The 21,101-nt window shown below is 33.8% G+C and overlaps 2 protein-coding genes and 1 long non-coding RNA gene across 3 annotated transcripts; all 3 read right to left on the reverse strand.

Moving 5' to 3' along the window:
• Positions 1-7,050: 7,050 nt before the first annotated feature.
• LOC147283810 (uncharacterized) lies at positions 7,051-7,444 on the reverse strand. The gene is made up of 3 exons (XR_015122243.1): positions 7,389-7,444; positions 7,219-7,300; positions 7,051-7,131 (listed from the first exon to the last, which is right to left on the reverse strand). It is a non-coding gene; the product is annotated as an uncharacterized LOC147283810 (long non-coding RNA).
• A 1,763-nt stretch (positions 7,445-9,207) lies between these two features.
• On the reverse strand, positions 9,208-9,804 carry LOC147283811 (uncharacterized; the record flags this gene model as incomplete). Its single annotated transcript, XM_086242829.1, has 1 exon — positions 9,208-9,804. A coding segment is annotated over exon 1 (498 nt), but the record flags the coding sequence as incomplete, so codon positions are not given.
• A 47-nt stretch (positions 9,805-9,851) lies between these two features.
• Positions 9,852-13,300, reverse strand: LOC147283812 (uncharacterized). Its single transcript, XM_086243800.1, has 4 exons — positions 12,172-13,300; positions 11,675-11,978; positions 9,973-11,470; positions 9,852-9,887 (listed from the first exon to the last, which is right to left on the reverse strand). Exons 1-4 carry the CDS (start codon positions 13,298-13,300, stop codon positions 9,852-9,854), a joined length of 2,967 nt encoding a protein of 988 aa, XP_086099926.1.
• Between the last annotated feature and the right edge of the window lie 7,801 nt (positions 13,301-21,101).

The raw sequence follows: 21,101 nt of genomic DNA on the forward strand, positions 1-21,101 counted from the left end.
CAAATTAATTGACTTTGCAAACCCATTTGAGGACAACGTACATTAATTAAACAAAAATTGGAATTCTCTCTCTCCTCCCCACTTCACAGCTGCTCCTCCAGCCACCATCGCCGAAGAAAAGAAAACTAAAAAAATAAAATTGCAGGTGGTTTGGCGGACCAGTGCCGAAACCACCGATTTCGTTTGGCAGGTACCCGCCGAACAATCCTATTCTATTCGGTCGATACCTGCCGAACGAAACCACCAGGTTCAGCACTGATCTATCGAACCCGCTGCAAATTATTATTTTTTTTAATGTTTTGGGTCTTTGGTTGTCTGCTTGGGTGAGAAAAGAGAGGGAAGGAGAGAGAGAGAGAGAGAGAGAGAGAGAGAGAGAGAGAGAGAGAGAGAGAGAGAGAGAGAGAGAGAGAGAGGGAATAAGGTGGTGGTGGCTTGTGCATGCGGGGAGGAGATGGGGTGGTTGTTTTGGCTATCTACAGGTGGGATTGTCACTCCAGCTGCCTTTCGTTTCTACCAAACCTAAACATATGATTGAATAAACTGACAAAAATCATCTTCTGTCTTTTTGTAGTTGGTTTTCCATTCAGACCTGTTAACTATTTGTACCTTTTATGCTTTAATTGATCTTTTCAATTTTTAATGTTTCAATATAGTTATAAAACTAGAAGGATGATTAAGCTTTTTTGAATAATATCCAATACATATCTGCAGGTGGTGGCTGGGAGGAGGTGGGGTGGGTTGCTGCGGGTGGGGGAAAGAAGAAGAAGAAGAAAAATAAGAGAAATGGTGGGGGTGGGGAAAAAGAGAGAAAGCGAGGGTGGGTGTGTATTGTTTGAATGGATTTGGTGGGGTGTGTAAGAGAAATTTGTTAAAATTAATGAATTGGGGTATTTAGGTATATGGGTGATGCAGTACAATCAACCAAGGCTTACAAGCGTAAACCTAAAAGAACAAGAACCCTGGAATCCGCCAGGAAATTGAGAGAAAACCTCAATAATTAATTTGATAAAATAATAGAATAATCCGGCTAGCAATTGTAAAATTGCTTAAGTACGCTTAAAGAAACCTTAGGGCGCAAGCAACCTTATAATTAAGGCCCACGGGTAATTACAAACCCAAATAAAATATAAACGAAAATAAATAAAATATTTGAAAGTTCAAAATGCAGTTTTAAGGCCCTAAACGACCTTAGAAGGCTGAAAAAGCTCATGCGTCATGGTGTAGTAATGAGTTTGACTCGTCTCGTGACTCCCTTCGAAACGATATACATTAGTGCCACTTTCAGAGCCAAACCCTCCGACTAGTAGAAATCATTTTTCAAATTTTTTGGGTTTGCAACGATCAAGCTGTTGCATAAACTTCTCCGTCATCCGTTCTGCATCATTGGGAGAGGTGTGTATATGAGAAATTTCAATAGTGGGAGGAGTGTAAGGATGTGAAGTGAGAAAAATTATGAAAGGGGTGTGCCAAAAAAAAAAAAGGTGTGTAAATAACAGCCTTCTTTTGTATTGGGCCTCTTAAATTTTAGGACCGACTCTAATGATTTAAGCATATTTTTTTTTATATTAATATTGAAATTTCAGTTAGGAGCTGGGCAAAGATGATCTTTTGCAATTTACTGATTAATCATATAAAGAATAATTTTGAGTGTTAGTGGACAATTATCACACTCAGCGGTTAAATTTAGTACAATAAGTTAAATAACTATATATCGCTAATTCCCCACACTTGTTCAAAATTTATCCCAAGCAACTTTGATCTTTTGCGTAATGTGCATAATGTTAGAAGCTATTACTTTAACTAATTTCGATAATGTTAGAAGCTAGTTCTGTCCATTCAGAATCATATATTTAAACTTTTATTAATGTAGAAAAAAAAAAAAGACAGTCAAGATATTTAGAGTCAAGAGTCTTCGTCAACGCATGAGAACGTGATGGAACCATCAAGTACTTTCGAGTGCACTGCCACTTTTCAGTACGTCTTCCCACTTTCGAGTGCACTGCCACTTTTCAGTACGTCTTGGCAATGTTGACTTGTCTCTTTGGCCAAGTTGATCCCTCCTAAGAAAACTTGGATTGGAAAGAGCTAGGAAATGTTCATGCAATTAAAGTGCAATGTTATGAGAACATTAAAAGTAACATAGATCATCAATTAAATTTTTTTGTGAGAACTTTTGAAAATTACAATATTGGAGATGCCCTGAAAACATAATGTAATAATTTGCATAATCAAGCAGTTGAATTAAAAATATGAGAATATTCTTATGATTGATATTTTTGGAACGAGAATCATCAACACAACTTGCAGTCTTGCACCATTATAAACGCATTTGTGAGGACCTTGGTGGCAGCTGGACCCAATTTTGAACGACTTGACTTGGTTACTATTCCACAGAGAGAGAAAGAACATGTACCTGGATTCATATTTTTCTACCAATTTCATGCATCATCTCAGAATGCCAATTTCATCATCATCTCATTCTTCAATGGCTTTTATGGTTTGCTTTCTTGTTCATGCTGCCTTTGCATTTGTAAATATTATTGCTGAAGCACAACAAATATCATCTCATTTCTAATTTTTTTAAAAATTGATCCTTACATTGAGACTTAAAACAAAGACGATTTTGATCATCAAATTATAATATGAAGTAAGCATCACAAGAGGTCCTTTATTTACCCTTAAATGAGATATCCCTCATAATCAGTCTTTCATAGGAGCCATTATGTGGCCTATGATAGTAAATTCTTTGTATTAGGTGCTGGATGTTGCACAAAATGTTTTCCAAATGTCTATATTGTAGATTTTTTGTATTAGATCTGTTTGCATCACATTGAGTGTCTGTACCATAGATTCTCACACTTTTCATTGTCCAAATTGCATCACATAGAGTGTTAGTGGACATTTATCACACTCAAGTACGCAACAGTTAAATTTAGTATAATGAGTTAAATAATTATACATCATTTCCCATATTTGTTCAAAATTTATCCTTTATTTAAGCAACTTTGATCTTTTGATAAAATATATGCGCAAAGATGCTATTAGTTTAGCTAATTCTGATAATGTTAGAAGCTAGTTATGTCCATTTAGAATCATATTTTAAACTTTCATTAATGTAGGAAGAAGAAGGCAGTCAAAATATTTAAACGTATTATAATTTGAACGAATTAATATAACCACACAAGCATAGTCCATTTAAAGCTGAATCCGGGCCTGGCTTGGCATACCACAAAGCTCCCAAAACAGTACTTCAAATATAAATATGCAGGACAAATTTGTTTGACGCAAAAGGACAAAAGAGAAAAAAGTTTTCATATTTGTGTCATTGTGTGTGTGATTTTTTTCTAAATTTCGAAATTTAGAAATTTTGGTGAAATTTCGCTTTTTAGACTAAACTAGAATTAATGCCCGCACGTTGCTGCGGGTAATAAGAAGTGATAAAATGTTTTGAGGAGACGTGTGTTTGGTTTGTTAAGATGTTAATGATATGTTAAAATAGTTATGAGGTTTGAAAATACAGTATGAGTCGTTGGGTTTCACATGATTCAAAATATAAGTGCCTTTTATAGGATGTGTTTAGATGTGGGCAAAGGCTTGCCTGTTTGTTGTTTTAAGATATTGATCATATCTTAAAAGTGCAAACAGGTTTCAAAAAATATTACAATGCATGAGAGAAATGAGTGTTAGTTTAAACAAAAGAGAAACTAATATGTAATCGTTGATTGTTCAAAAGAGGTATTTGTGATCATCTGAGAAGGGGTCAAATTGTGCTTGGTGAGCCGCGGTCCTTTGCTTTGTCATGAGTGGTGGTTTGTTGGAGGGGGAGATGTTGGGCATGTTTATTTTCTTCCTTTGCTGTGGGGCTTTTGTCTCCTTTATTGTCCTTTGTTGGGAGGATTTTATCTGCTGTGCTGCATTTTTGGTTAACCATAGAAAGTGTTAGAAATTGGAAGATCTCAGGTTAAAGTGAAAGAAAAAAAGGAATGAATAACAAATGTTAATTGTGTTGTTTGTTTGTTTTGTGATTTGATTTTAGGTAAATGAAATTATATATCATTATTTAACAATCAGGATGAAAGAAAGAATGTTAGAATTGAAGGTTGACTGCAATATGTATAAGATGAACCAATTGAAGAATGCATCTAACAATATATGTTTGGTAATATTGAATGATTCTGATATTTGAGAGTAGAGAACAAAAGAAGGGAATATGTTAAATTGAGATATAGAAAAGAGGGAAAAAAATGTGGAGAAGTGCTATATAAACTGAAAGGAATGCATTGTAAGATTTGCTTATTGAGATTGATAAAAGCGATATTGCTTTATAAAAGATAATTGTATGCGAGATAAAAACTGTACATAGTTCTTCAAAGTAACAAATTCTAATTCATGAGGTTTTAATAAGTGTAATTGAAAGTATGAGTCAATGGTGGATGCAGTAAAAATAGTAGTGGAGTATTATATGATCTGTCAATTTCAGTGTATGAGTATGGATTATACCTGGCCATGATTTTGGTTGTTTTTTTTTTTAAAGCCATGAGAGGGATGTCATCTGAGCCCAAAATATCCTCTGTGAGTGCTGCATTCTTAGCTGTATCTCTGCTGATGATTTCTTCAATTGTTGCTTCTCTGTCAGTGACGATTTTTGGAAGAACAGGAAAAAAAGGAATGCATGTTAGAATTCAAAAAAAATGTGTTATAATTTGATTAGTATTAGCATGAGGGGTTAAAGGTTTTATAAATTAGGTACCTCTTGAATTTTTTTCTTACGTTGGTCAGAGAAGTGAAAAGAGCTCTTTTGACTGCAGCTTTTTTGGGTGATGGGAGAGTGGGGTATTTTCTGAAAGCCCTTGTTGAACCAGAAAGTGTTTTTGGTGGGAATTTTTTTGAAGCAGGTGATGGAGTGGAAAGAAGGGTTTTTTGGTTGATTTGTTTTGTTGCATGCACAACCATTTGTTGATCGGTTGGAAGAGAGGGTTGTTCAAGGATCTGGGTTTCATCATCAAAAACAGCATGGATCAAGAGGTCATTTCTTTTGAAATCTGTTTTCATGCCTCCAAACCTGATTTGAAAATTTTTAGTTTGGCCTCTGAGTCGAAGTATATGATCTGGGAATTGACTCTGGTCATTGAAACCCTGCTCAACAACTAATCCGAAGCATGAGATTCCAAAAAGTTGCTCAGCGGCCTCTCCAATTATGATAACACTGGTTGTGTTACTTGCGTCTGCAATCGCAAAACTGACTTTGAACCTGCAATTGTATTGTGAGTTGGTATTTCTGAATTGAAGAATGTAAGTTGAGACAGTATAAGAAGGTTGAAGATAACGTATTATGTGGTATATACATGTGTTTTTTTGGTATTTGATTGATTGTAGTTGCAAGAATGTTGTCAGGTTTTAAACTTGCTAGCTCTGTATTCTGGTAATATTACATTTATTTGTTAAGAGAGATGAAGTGTATGTGCAAAAGTGATTATATGGTTTAATTATTTAAGGTGTGTCCTAAGGGTTTTGTTAGTAATGAAAATAGGGAGTATGGATGTGCATTATGCATGGTAAATATAAATAATTTTAAAATGTAGGATGCATGGTATTTTTAAAGAATGTATGTTATGTACAGGTGAGAACTATACACAGTGGTTAAAGTGTATAAAGTATATAGTTTAAAATTGTTTGCCAAACATAAAAAGAAAGAAAAAAAAATTGGTTACCAAGGGATAGGAAGTGTGGTGAGGGTGCCGTGTCTTGGACAAATGAGTTCATCACTTTGAGGTGAAGGCTTGACCTGCTTGTGGCAAGTTGGACATGCTCTGTACCACCACCCAGCATTTGTGTTAAACCGTGTAATGGTTGCACGGCAGATAATCAGCTTGTCCTATAAGTTGTTGGAAATAAGTGGTTAGGGTATTGAAGAAGTTTAAATGAAATGAAAGATTTTAAATGGATGACTTGAGATAATAAATTTTTTATAAAGATGAGAAGAAATGATAATGATGATGCAATCAGGAAAGTAGGCTGCCCAAATATATTATTTGAACTCTATAAGAAAAAAGAAACAATCTGATAGTGGTTGAATTGAGAGTAGATTTTGAGTTTTGGTCGTTTTTGTTAATTGAGAGATATCTAGGGTTATAAAAGGTTGAAATACAAAATAAGGTGAACAAAACTTTTGTTTAGCATATCATATGAACCATTAAAGTAAATAGTTTTAATCGTATACAAATGTTTGAGTCTTTGGACAATGCTTACAAAGTTTTTGGCATGACTGAATATAGTAAAAACAAATTGAATTAGTCAAAACATTTTCTGAATACTTATAATAATTTTATAGTTAATTGTGCAATAGAGGTTTTACAAAAATATGAAAGGTGATCATGTGGTAGGCAGGCTGGATAATTGTAATTATTTGATCTTTTGTCGATGCTTATGTTTAAGTTACTAATATGTAAAAATATGAAAGGTGATCATGCGGTAGGCAGGCTGGATAATTGTAATTATTTGATCTTTTGTCGATGCTCATGTTCAAGTTACTAATATCTATGTTATAATTATTTTATAAGTGTTTTAGTTGTTAGCTGGTTGTTAATTGGTATGAATATTTATTGTTAATTGGTACATATAAGTTTGTATAAACATTGTTTGGTAAAGTGGATTTGGTGCAAGTATAGAATGCTTGGTTTGATAAAGTTTGCATGGTATAAATGTTTGTTACTTTGAAGATGGTTGGTATATAGTATGTTAGAGTACAACTAATATGAAGTATTGCAGTTAGGTTATGAGCAAATGTTTAGATACCTCATATTTCAGAAAGGGAAGGAGAGATGTGAAGAGTGTTAAATATGAGAAAGCAGTAAAAGTTTGTAGGCTATTGTATTTTGAAAGGGTATATTATAGTAATAATGTGAAAAATGTGAAATCATTGAAATAATGTGGTTGATAATGAAAACAATTTTAAAAATGCAGATGGGTAATAGTAGTTTGTTGTGAGTGTGGATCACCTTGTGCAGATCTGGGTCAAGTATATTTAATTCTGCCACATCCACCCTTTGACTCTCTTTTAATTGTTGGTAAGGTAGTTGTGCCATCGCTGAAGGTGGAATCACTTTGATGGCCACTGGATCATCTTTGAAACTGAATTGTTGTGGTAAAAAATATCGAATGAAAGAGTTATATTAGAAAAGTTGAATTGGTATGTTGAAAAGGTTTGAAAAATCTTACGCAATCTTGTAGGATTGAAGCTCTGGTATTGGTGGATTGATGAAATACAGGGTTGAGTTGGTGCTGCTAAGAACAGGTTTTCCTGCGGATGGTAACAGAAAAATGAAAGAAGTTTTGTAATGAATATTGGAGATGCAAATAATAGGAAGTCGGGAAAAGTTATGAGTTACCTTGATATTCTTTCACCTTCACGCTTGTGAAAACAATAAAAATTGGTGGTGGCAACTGTTCGAGAGCTGCATGGTCAAAGTTCTTTGCTGCATCGCTCCAAAGTGTGATTCTCATTGTCTGATGCCTGAAAAAAAAAATTGAGGACAAAATGTTTTAATGTCGATTGTAAAAGTGTTAAATTTGTAAAGATTTGGTTAATGGTTGTACCTTATGTTTTCTATATACACCTCACATTTGCTCTCCAACCTTGTTTTGTCAATCATTTTTTGTTCCAGATGTTGTATTGCAGTTATGTGCCCCATCACATCTTCCAAATACATGGAAAAATCACAGGCAGATGTTTAAGGTGCATAAGAGAAGTGTGTGATCATAATTTGATTGGTGTAAGAGAATAAATAAAATTAATGAAAATAATGGGAAAAAGTGTGTTTTGCGTTGAGCACCTGTTAGAATTGTGGTTGTATTTACGCGTGTGGATAGTTGGCTGTAATCCATGAGGTGAAAACGGTGTGCTGGAATGTTTGGTTGAACAATTGTCAATTGCTTGAATATGGTTCTCTCGTTAAAAATGATAGCAGCAGCATGAGGAACGACTTTGTAGACTGATCTGCTCTTGATTGTGTGAAAGCAGCTGATGTCATAGGCAGCTCCTGACTGCATCTTTGGAGCAACACAATCATAGTCAATTTCTTTGACTGTTGCTTGAATCGCATCTCCCTTGATTTAGTAGAAAAATACATTTAGTTAATCATGGTAGAATTGGAAGAATCAAGAAAACAGATAAATTTTAAAAATGCAGACAGCAAATGAATTATGATATTGAAATGTGAGAAAATGGAGGATCAAATTGATTGGTTTGTATAGGTTATCTGCAGGGTATACTAAATGATACTCATACTATATGAAGTTTATTAGACTAACTATCATACATATAGAGCATATGAATTTTGATCATTTAACAAAGGTAGCATTTACTATTTAAAAAAAGAGTTGGTTATATGAATATTTAATATCTGCAGACAATTTGTAAAAGGGTTGTATAAGTGTTTTTTAGCAGATAATTGTGGGTGCAAAGACCTGAAACAATTGTGTAAAGATATGAATGAATGGCTGCAAATTGGAGAGATGATAGGTGGTTAAAAAAATATATATACAGATATGATTTTTCCTATTTGAAAGATTGAAATTGTGGTTTAATTATGTGTTGTAATTTTGATTTCTTAAAATTGGGGCTAGTAGGAGCGGTTTAATTTTGTTTAGATATTTATATACTGTGAGGAGTATAAGGTGGTTGTTGCAGTATTGTTGTTGAGCAGGGTATTGTTCATATGTAATGGTTTGAAAAAAAATATTGTTAGTGAGTTAATTAATATTTTTTAGGAGGAAAACAGTTTTTGAAAGGTGTCTCTGCATTGAGAAATGGTGTTGGGAAAGTATGTTTGATCCATATTTAAGTGAAGATATTTGATTTTCGAAAATGAGATTTATTTAAAGGAACAACAATATCAGTAAAATAAGTAATGAGAACAGTTGATTTACCATTGCATCAACCAATATGCATTCTAAACCAGTGAATTGATGATCAGATCCAAAAACCTTTGGCCTCCAGATCCTGCAAATTCGAACCCTAATTTTGAGTTTGTCTTGATGGGGCTGCAAGCTTCTGACTGGAGTGATATTCATCGCATCAAAGGGCTGAAATATAATATATTTGGTGTGAGTAAAAGAAGAAATAAACTTTGGTAAGTGAGTATACATATAAAATAAATAGAGATGTTTAGATATGCATAGAGAGAAGTTTAAACCTGAAACTAAATTTTGGAGAACGTCTTTATAGACAATGTTTTTAGTGTAATTATTTGGCATTTCTCCATTGTTGTCTATAATAATTTTAAGCCCTTCCCTTGATGTAACCCTTGACAATGCGACATACAATTGTCCATGGGTAAAGACAGGCTGGGGAAGATATAAACCAACTGTTTTAAGGGATTGTCCTTGGCTCTTATTTATGGTCATTGCATAACTTGGTCTAATTGGGAATTGACGTCTTTTAAAAGTGAAAGGCCATTTTTTTTCTGTTGCTGTAAGGCTGATTCTAGGTATAAAAAATTTATGACCAATGTTGCTACCAGTCAGTATCTTTGCCTCAATAACTCTATTAGTCATTTGGGTTATAACCGATCTAGTTCCGTTACATAGCCCTGAAGATTGGTTTAAGTTCCTTAATAACATGATGGGCATGCCTATTTTTAAAGCTACACTATGTGGAGGCAAGCCATTGAATTCAAGCTGATTAAGGAATTCTGTGGGATACATTATGCTAAGATTTTCTAAATTTCCAGATGAAGAGGATAGAGAATCAGAACTTAAATAAGTTCTGGCTTCTCCAGGTAATAAATCTATAGCATAGTTATTGATCTCAGTAACAGTAGAATTCTTAGGCGTGATAATGGCTCTTTCTCTTAAGTAAGAATAATTGTCAAAGTGGCTAAGAAAGTCTGGATATGTTGCAAAAAAAATGGAGTCAATTGGATCTGTGTATGACTCAATCAATAAATCTGCAGGAATTTCTACCCATGATACCTCTTCATCTGTTGGATCATTTATATCACATATTTGACCATCACCAATTTTGAGTATCCAAGCAGCAAAGTTTGCAAGTTTTGTTTTTTCTTCATTGTTTAACCCCTCTTTTGATAGCCTCATATTTTCTTTTAAACAAAAAATTTTGAAAGAAGGCCATAGGTATGAACTGTTAAGAGTGGCATGTACTATTTCTTCCCTTGTTCCAGATGGAATGACTGGTAGTATTTGCCTAAAATCACCCCCCAGTAAAAAAGGTTTCCCACCAAATGGCATAGTCTGACCTGAATTATGTAAATGCGATAGAATATCACATAGTGATTTGTCTAGTGCTTCAAAACAATCCCTATGATTCATAGGTGCTTCATCCCAAACAACTAAGGCAGCCTTTTCAATTAATTTAGCAAGATGAGTCTGTTTTTTGATTGGACATATGGAAGAATCAGTGAGATTGAGAGGAATTTGAAATCTAGAATGAGCTGTTCTGCCTCCAGGTAACAGCAAGGATGCAATACCTGATGAAGCAACAACTAGAACAATTTGACCTTCAGATCTAATTTTATTAATGATTGTGTGCCACAAAAAAGTTTTTCCAGTTCCCCCGTGCCCATAAACAAAAAACAAACCAGATTTTTTTTCATTTATGGCAGTTATAACAGAATCATACACTTGTCTTTGTTCTTTGTTGAGTTGAGTGATTAAAATAGAATGTTCATTGGCTAACTGATGAAGATCATAATTTAATTCTTCTCTCAACAATTTATTCCTAATTTGTAACATGCTTTGTTCATCAGGAATTGGAAGATCATGATCTTTTAAGCTGCTAGATGATGCATTAAACAGTTGTTCTAGCTCATAGAGAAGTGAATTTTTTAATTCAGATGGTGGCACAATGAGATTAGGCATACAAAATGTTTTTCTAAGATTATATAACATGTCATCACACATATTATGCCAATGAGCATCGAAAATGAGTGCAGGATTTGCTACATCACAAAACAAAATTATTGTAACAAATAATTGCCTTAATTCAGTGCATGATGCTGTGCTGAGAACATTTTCTAAGGCTTCAATCCATTCTTTATCATCCCCTAACAGACCTAGAGACCTACATACAGACTGATATGATGGGTGTTTAATGCCATGAAGAGTTTTTATATCATCAAAATCAAAGGCACCTTTATGGGAATTTAAAAGCATTCTGAAGTAGTACAATTCTCCGGCTGCAGGGTGTACATAAGCTATTCTGCCTATACATTTGCCTTTTTTCCTAGGTGTCCAAATCTTATCGCGGGAATTCCATACGAATTTAGAAGGAAATTCTGAATAACATAAGTTTTGTGCTTGAGGAAAATTTTTGTTTGCTTGAAACCAACCGGTTAACATTGTATCCTGAATTGCTTCACGATCAAGAATCGAATGAAGTGATTGATCTTCACTGAAGATGACATTTTGCTCTAAAGGCAGATGTATAGGCAATCGTTCAATGGCAGGTTGTCTACAGTGAATAGGGAATTGAAATAATCTCCATGCAGCTTCATATGGTGATATATATCTACAGTTAAGATAGGATAATATTTCATCTTGTGGCTTGTTTTCAATTATGACCCTAGCCCTATCTGAACCTTTGTTGATGTATTTGAATAAATATTTGATAAGCATTGATTGACAACACAATTCAACATTTATATGAGCGTTATACCTTAATAACAATTCTGAATTGTAAGGCACTATAAAACTGTTATCAACCTTTATTCCATTTTTGAGGACAAAGCTATTAGGATTATCACGACGCCTATATGTAGGAAAGCCATTGGTTTCAAAAACAGTTTCAGTTTTGTATTGCTTTGGGAAAAATTTAGAGCACTTTCCTCCTCGCATGCAAGGGGAATTAGGATTTAAATGACCACATGGACCATGGATCATGAACTGATCTACAATATGATAAAGTGTTGGATCCAAAGTTTTGTCTGGTAATTCAGCTGAGATTATCGAGTCAATATCTGCTGCAGATGATGATTTGAAATTGTGTTCTAACCAAATGAGGAGGTGACAATGAGGCAATCCTCTCTTTTGAAATTCAATTGTATGAACTTCTGTTTGATGTGAGAGACAGGGAAAAAAAGACAGGATTGATTAATTTTGTATTTTTAAAAGGAAGAAAGCCAGCAAAGAACAAATTTTGTTGATGAAATTCACCTGCTGCAAGTGGTCCGAAAGGTTGTCCTGATTTGATGTAACTAACCATATCATCCAATTTGATTTTGAACATTCTGGCAATGATGTCAGGCCTATCCTCTGGTTTACAGCCAGGTTTTCTAAGAAGTTCTCTAACAATTTCAGGCCACTTGACATTGGAAGTAAAAGTAATAAAAAGATCGGGATTGCCATAATGCCTACAAATTGCCATAGCATCTTGATAATTATTAATCATATATCTAGCACTGCCAGTGTGTGATGTTGGCAATATAACTCGCTGTCCTAGATCATTGGCATTTGTATGACCCATTGAAATTGCATCATAAATGCCTTTATAAACTTCAGTCCTGAGGTTTTTTTGATTTTTTCTAATAAAATCTAAACGATCCTCTTCAAGAGTTGCATAGGCATCCACTAAAAATTGTTGAAACAATCTACCACCTTTTAAGAGTGTGCTAAATTCAAATTGCCTCTCCTGAATTTGATAAGCTATAAAGGCTCTCATAGGTACCCTTCCTGTTTTTGGCTGATGACCTTTAAAATTAGGATTCCATTTAATATCAGGGCTATAACCATCTTCACCATGAGGAAATAGAATAGGATATTGTAAAGACATGAATTTTGGATTTAATTTTGTTATTCGTTTCAACTCTCCATTTTGATTTTCTATGACAATATCTCTGTTTGAATCAAAGAGACCAATATCTCCCACTATGAGACCAGCAATTTCATCAGATGTTGGGCTTTCATATTGTTTATCATGATCTAACTGCTTTCCTAATATTCTTACTTTGACATCAGTAATAGAATTGCTTTCTAATTTATCCCTGACTGTTCTAAAGAATTTCACTAACTCATTTGATTGGTCAAACATTTTGATAAGGCCTTCAACAACTTTTGGATCAAGATTTGAATTATTTTGTTTAGAATTAACTGCATTAAGGCGATTCATAACTTCATTATAGGTGTCATAGACATAGAGCTGGGCAAACTTTGGAGAATCGCCTTCCGGCGGTAACAATGACCCCATTAAATGATGAACCTGCCCACTAATTTTAAAAATGTAAGGACCTGGCCTATTGTTAATTGAATGATCAATTTTGGCTCCCATTGAAGTGAATGCAAACATAGAATTGTATGCCCTAATATTGTCCCTAAATACAGAGCTTCTTTGGCCTTTTCTTGCATCAAGTAAATTGTCTAAAAAGTTAGGGGTTGGTTTGGTAATTGGAAGTTTAACTTTCCCTTGCAAACAACAAAGACTAAACAAAGGCTGTCTGTCTGTAGATTTTTTAGCAATGGATTCAGTGAGCCAAAAAAGTGCATCACAGTAAATGCACTTATAATCTTTATCTCCAAAATCCACATACTTGTGAATGACTCCTATGGAAAGAAGAAGCATGAAAGAAAGAAAGAAAGAGTATCAATGCATATCATCATTGATAGGACAATAATGTAGAAATGTTGAAATTAATTTTAATCAAAAATTAAACATACTCTGTCTTTTCTTCTGATAAAATGATTGACTCTTACAGCTGCGATCCGCACTGTTTTCATTCGATGTGGAGCTCATGGGCGGAAGTTCAGAATGAAGAACATTTAGATTATAGGACACAATATCAGAATTAGAGTCTAATTGTTCCAAAGGGACCTGATGTGTAGTTGGCTGAATTGTGTTAATATGCGTTAAAGTTGTATTCCTAATAGACTTGTGTTTTTTCCTATGAGTTGGAGAATTTAATTCACAGGCAGTGATAGAAAGAACATCAGAGACATTCTCAGTGGGAAGTTCGACAGCAGTTGAAACATCAGGACAGTCAACTTTGCCTAACATGAGTAATCTAGTACGAACCCTAGACTTTTTATTCATCACATCAAAAGAAAAAACCTTCAAGGAATGAATAAATAGCTGGAGGAAAAAAAGAGACATATATAAATCAATTGCAATCTGAAAAGAACATATATATAACAACCAATCAAAGGAAAATGATGTTCATCCATGAGCAGAAGATATTTAACATGACAAATAACAGATGCACAATCAACATATTTAAAGAATAGATGCGAAAAGCTAACCTTCTGCGCAGCAAGATCAAATGCAACAACAGCGCAGGGTCAAGTTGAAGCTGAAACAACCAACAGAAGAGTACCTAGAAAACATATGTATGAATGTTAAAAATGAAGCAATCTGAAAAAAACAAAGCTAAACTTAGATATAAGAAAAATAAAAGATGTGAAAAGTATAAACAAAAAAGTATAAGGGAGAGAATTTGAATTGATTTATTTGAAAGGCAAACATTCAAAAAAATGTAAAAAATTACAGTGCGGGCATAAATGTTAATGTATTTTTTGGCAAAAATGCAAAAAACACACTGATTCAGAATAAGAAAAAATGCTGAGCGACATAAATAAGAATGTTTGATCGGAATATGTATGATATGAGAAAAAATCAACAACGTATACAGAAAGGAATATTTGATAAGATTTAAACATCCTCGTATGCGTCAACATAAACCAAAACAATGAAACGAATAAAATTAAGGCGCACAAATCCAGGAGAAAAAGTACAGGCCGAAAAACAGAAAGATAGTCAGATAATCTAATGGGAAGTGTAATTAGTGTTCATTGCATGGGATAAGTAGATACAATGAAGATATGCATAGTGATGAAAGTTGACATCTGTGTACCCAGGTAGATAGGTAATAAAATTGGTACTCAATTAATTTTGTCGCAGAAGAGAGTTGATTATGGAAGAATTAAATGAAGAGAACAATTAAATAAGCGCATAAATTTTTTTTTTGATGGAGCACATAAATTTTTCTGAAGATAAAGAATTGAAAAGGGGAGCTAAAACTGGGACACAACAGAAGGGGAAAATAGGAAGCAGAGATAAAACAGTAATAGAAATAAACAAATAAGAATAAAGAAAAGTCTATATTTCAATATTGAAGAATAAATGCAAGCACACACCCAGAGTGATGATATGCAAAATGCAAACAGAGACCCAGCGAAGACAGGGTAAGCAAACAGGGGCAGAATGATATGAAAAAATGAGATGAGAGAAAGATGAAACTTATCTGATAAGGAGTAGGTAGAAACGAAGGGACTGATCTGAATCACACCACCCGAAAAAGAAACGAACGGCAATCGAAAAGCCAGACGAAGCTGAAACAGTGAAGCTGTCAGTGAGATTTGACAAAAGGAAAAAAAATTAAAAAAACCCTAAAAAACTTGTGGCTCACCTCTCCGATGCGATGGATTAATCCCATAACCTGCTTGAAATACTGAACCAGACCAACACATCAAACGACAAAATAAAGCAAAGCAGATTGTTGATCCACTTCGAATCAGAACCACAGAAATAAATGAAGGTGCGACCCAGTTCGAATCACAACCGGAGGAATACATGAAGCTGGGATGAAAGCCTCCACATGAGTTGGTTCATCTGGTTGAAACACTAACCATGAACCCAGATAAAGCAAGAAGAGACGAATGACCACAAAGGGCAGGCCCATCTGTCCTATTCTCATAATGGCAAACAGATCAAAAAAAAAGACCCCTGTGAGAGCATACCGCAGACAAACAAAGCAATGGCAAGGAATGTAAATATTTCGAAACAATATGGGCTACAACCAGAGACAGACGCAATGACAAAAAAGGGCCGAAGAAAAGGCCAAAACTCAAAAGGCGAAGGATGGGAAAATTAAGGCCGCTAGAAGGGCAAAACCGAACTTTCACGATGAACAGGCTATGAACAGTGTGAACAGTGGCGACTGGATTGCGTTTTAGTATATAGAGAATTTCGAGGTGGCATCCATTTTCAGAACACATTTGACTTTCCCAGCCTCCCCCCCCCCCCAGCCTATCACGAGCAGCGTCGCTGCTTGATCGGCGGGGAGGAGCATCTCAAAGTATGGGGCAAAGGATCAAGCGCTTTGACTTTGTCCCCCGGGATTCACCACAGGTTAAGAGAGCGTTAGCATATCCTTAATAAAGTCCTACGGGGATAATAGAAGGGCTAAAAACCGACTTCAGAGTGACAGTTTTCATTTTCTCTCTCGACTTCACCTTCCAAGGCCCAAGACCACCGCTCGCCGGCGCATCCCCCACTCGCTGGCCATCCTCCACACGTCGGAAACCACCTAAGCTGGGTTGGGGATAGAGATGCTGAGAGAGATAGAGAGAGAGAGAGAGAGAGAAGCAGGGGGATGGACTGATGAAGAAGAAAAAAAAGAAAAAAAAAGAGAGGAGTGAAGTCTGGTAGAGAGAAAGAGAGACAGATAAAGTGATAAGGCATATCCGCATATTAGCATATATGGTTAAATGGTTTCTTTCAAGATCATTTTAATCAATCACGTGAGCCTCACATGCACAGGACAGGTACAGCTATTCCTATTAGATATAGTTTTAGACTATATAGGCCACGTATGGCTTGTATGGTAGAAGCTTTCTTTACTAATTAGCATAATGGGTAAAGAGACACGTACATCACAATTAGTTTATTAAGGAAAATATTTGAGTCACCCATGGGGGTACCCCAAGGTCAACCCTTCCCCCAAAATAACAATTTTGGTAATGCCGGTGCATGATCGGAACTGTTCACTTTTTAGATCACCTATTATAGATCATCTCTGTAAAAAAATCAAATCAATCGGAAATCGTTTGATTATATAACTGTTGTCAATTAAGTAGAAAAAATTGATGGTTTTCAATTAAAGAGTGATTTTTTAACCAAACCGTTGATTTTTTCTATTAATCAACAACAGTTATATAATCAAACGATTTCCGATTGAGTTGATTTTTTGCAGAGATGATCTATAATAAGTGATCTAAAAAGTGAACAGTTCCGATCATGCGACGGCATTACCGAAATTGTTATTTTGGGGGGAGGGGTGACTTTGGGGTACCCCAGGGGGTGACCCAAGTAGTATCTATTTACAAATATTCATGAGTCTTGACATATGCATCATATATGCAATTTATTACAAGCAATTTTGAAACTAAGTCTAAAAACACTCTCAATACATGAAAAATTGGAAAATAAATTACACAAGCTTTGAAGTGTTTCAAAATTATATAATTAGTCCATGTAAGATTAAACAATTATACAATTATTCCATGAAAGATTAAACAATTATATAATTATACAGTTATTGGGTTAAGGGGTTTAGAAAATAACAATACATATCATTTTCTTATTTGGATTGTGTTTGGTTATTGGGTTAAGAGTTTAGAAAATAACAATACATGTCATTTTCTTATTTGTCCACATATGTTTTAAGGATAATTGGATTCAAAATGATTAAATATCTCTTAAAAAGAGGTTATTTTTATGTAATTTTTAATTAGTGAACCATTTTTATTTAACAGTATTTGCCTCCAACACGCATTATATTCATATTATTGGATACTTATTTAATTCATGATTTAATATTGTAATATAAATAAATTTGAGGTGTTATTTATATAATTATTAATTAATAACCCATTTTTTAACAGCATTTGTCTCCAGCGTGCATTATATTCACCTTACATCATATGAAACCTATTATATAATTTAGTTTCTTCAATATTTTTTATCAACGTAGTAGATAATATGTTAAATAAGCATATGGTCAAGTTTCATTCAAAATTTTCGTATTTTGATAGAAATTTCCGTTGTTTTTATCTAATTTTGTTGAAATCGAAATTTTAATAGAAATTTCCGCCAAAACTTTCGTCGAAATTTCCATCGAAAATTTCCTCGAACCGAAATTTTACTCCTTGGTTATACATGCTTAATAAGTTTTTTTAATTCACTTGTAGTTGCTTTTGTTGTTCAGAAATTGATTCATTTGCTCTCTTTTTCTTAGGTTATAGGAATAGAAGGGTTGAAGTTTGGTCGATGCTCATATGGTGAAGATGATGTATGCTTGGCTTGATGTTGCCTTTATTTTGGATCCAAGTTCCCGTATAGGATTCCAAATTCCCGTATAGGATCTTGTCTCAATAAACTTCCTATATAGTAAGGGCGAAGCTACATGTGGGCCTGAGGTGGTCTGGCCTCCCCAACCCACATGTAGCTTTATGCATTTTTGAGAAACATTTAAAAAATATTTTTAGTATCGTTTAAAAATTTTGGAAAATGTTTGTATAATGGTCTCCTAATAAATACATTTGAATTCTTGGCCCCTCCAAAAAAATATTATCTAGCTCCGCCCTTACTATATATGATTGGCATAAGAGATTCTCGTATAGATTCTCATTCGGACCAAGTGTGGATTATCTGAGTGTGAATACGAGAATCCCTATAATTGGATGGCTTTTTGCGGCCCATATGTTGCTTTTCACGTGGGCAACGATTTTTCTTTTGAATGCAATAAGGGCCACTCGACCACCCATTTGGGTGATTGATTGGTCTTTGTTGCATTTAGAACAATAACCGATGTTACTTCGCCTGAAGGCATAATGCGCAAGAAGCTAACATTTTGCCGTTGCCCAAATTAAGAGCAGCAGATGGGCCCCACGAATATTCAAATGGTGTTTTAAGTACCATTCCATTTCGATACCATATTTAGTATAGAGGTGACAATTCGTGTTTGTGTCGTTTCATTTTGTGTTTGTGTTTAGTGTGTCATGTCATAATAGGGATCATATCAAGAAATGGTCAATGCTAACCAGCTAACTTCATATCGGGCTCGTGTTGTGTTATCATGTCGTGGCCACCTTTAATTTAGTACAACTTTTTGTATTGTACCAAATTTGCTACCTTAATTTTCTCCTAGCTGGTATTGAAAATAAATTCTCCAAATCGGATATGCTCAGATAATTGTTTTTGGCACTAAATAGAGTTTAATTATTTGTTCTTATGTTTGGAAACATAATAGTTAATACGTGTTTCAAAAAAATTACCATCTTCTGCTTGGAATGTTCAATCCAAACGGTTGGCTTGAGATCACGTATCCTAAATCATTTATTTGAATGGTATTATTAATTCTTTTTATGTGCTTAATTGAGATTTTTGACTTTAGAATTGCAGAGGTTTTTTTTTTTTTTTTTTTTTCTTTTTTTACTTTTCCTGAATTCGGTTATTATAGATATGTTGATGAAACCATGAGGATGGGGAGGGATGATAAAGGCAACATCTTCATATTAGGGAGATCATAAGAAAATTCATTTTAAGCATCACAACTCAGCTCATCATTATAAACTTCGAGTTCAAGATCATTGTTGGAGGGTGCATTCATTATTGATGTAATACTATCACTAATGTATCACTCAAGGAATTAAATTTTGGATTTCGAGGAAATTTCGATGAAAATTTCAAAGATTTTCAAATTTCGACGAAAATTAGACGGAAAAGACGAAAATTTCTAATAAAATACGGAAATTTTTAATGAAACTTTACCATATGTTTATTTAATATATTATCTACTAAATTGATAAAAAATATTAAAGAAACCAAATTATATAGTAGGTTTCATATGATATAAGGTAAATATAATACGCGCTAGAGCAAATACTGTTAAATAAATTAATATAATGAATAAATAAAATTAGTATATTCTTTATACTGTATAGTTTAATTATACACTAAAATCTAAACATTAATAATCTATATACCCTAATACTCTTTATACTTTATAATTTATACATGCATTAAACCCTATATACTCTATTTTCTTTAGGATATTAGGTTTTAAGCCCTTTAGGATATTTTTAATTATTTTTTTATATAGAAATGTAATAGAGTTTAAGGTTTAAAATAACTAAACGAAATCTCAAACCTTTTTTTTTTCCTTTCCAATTGCCCAAAGGCCCCAAACCCCCCCCCCCCCTCCTTTTTTCTCTTTTTTTTTTCTTTCCTTACTTTTTTTCCCTGTGCCTCTCTCTTCAGTGTTTTTTTTTTGGTTATCTTTCCTTTCTTTTTTCCCGTGCCTCTCACCCAACCAAACTTTGTCTTCACTGAGTGTAACAACCCAAATTTTGGCTTATGGTAATTTTGTTACTTAAATTTTTCAAACTTGTTTTAAGGTTTGTTTAAAGGAATTAGAAATAACCTTAAGTTTATTTTAACTAACTTAGACCTTTGGTTGTGGTTTTAGAGCTTAGTTGTGTGGAATAAATTTTAGAAAATGAAAATTCAAAAATTTGGTGATTATTATTTTTTTCATAATTAATTATGAGAGTAGCATTTTTCGTAATTTTTTTGAAATCAATTTGACTATTTTGAGGTCATAGGAAATTGTTACTCATCAATATGAGTCTGTAGAATTTTTCGGTGAATTATTTGGAGTCTCGAGCTATTTTTGGTGAATTTCTGAAATTGAAGAAAATAGGAAAATTTTGATAAATTTCGGTAAATTTTGATAAATTTTGCCAAAATTTCAAAAATTTTTGTAAAATCTTCACGAAAAACTGTTAAATATGTATTTCGATTTTGGAACATAAAAAAAACGAAATTTTCGAAAAAATTTCGCTGAAAATTTTGAAATTTAATACCTTGGTATCACTGGACAATTTTTGTAACCCACGTAGACATAAGAGCACAGCTCAATAATCAGGGTGAAAAGCAAATAATATGTTCTTCAAATTCTTAAAAGTTAAAAGTATGTTCCAATCATATACCTTAAGGGGTGAATAAATACAATTCTTTGGTTCAATTTAATCTACGCACCCAAACTCAAAACCTTTTAAGGTAGGTGCCTACAAATGATAATTGATAACAAGAATGCTACAAGTTGCTTAGCATATGAAACAAATCTACTAATCCACCTAATGGCCAACAAATTAAATACACGAGCTCTCAAGATTATATTCAATTTGATATGCATTATTCATAAAGTAAATCTCAAAATACATTTCATCAACCAAATTAGACAAATATATGTGAATTACAATTAGCACATATACAAATATAGATATTGTTTATTCCATTCAACAAATTCGTC

The sequence above is a fragment of the Dryas octopetala genome, chromosome 5 (assembly GCF_963921425.1).
Source record: "Dryas octopetala chromosome 5, drDryOcto1.1, whole genome shotgun sequence".
NCBI lineage: Eukaryota > Viridiplantae > Streptophyta > Magnoliopsida > Rosales > Rosaceae > Dryas > Dryas octopetala.

Coding starts and splice junctions, on each gene's coding strand:
- LOC147283812 (XM_086243800.1), bottom strand. CDS start 13,300: ATGTTTGCATTCACTTCAATGGGAGCCAAAATTGATCATTCAATTAAC. Junction 11,471..11,674: donor AATTCAGAATTGTTATTAAG/GTATAACGCTCA, acceptor TATTCACTGTAG/ACAACCTGCCATTGAACGAT. Junction 9,888..9,972: donor ATGATCCAACAGATGAAGAG/GTATCATGGGTA, acceptor CAACATATCCAG/ACTTTCTTAGCCACTTTGAC.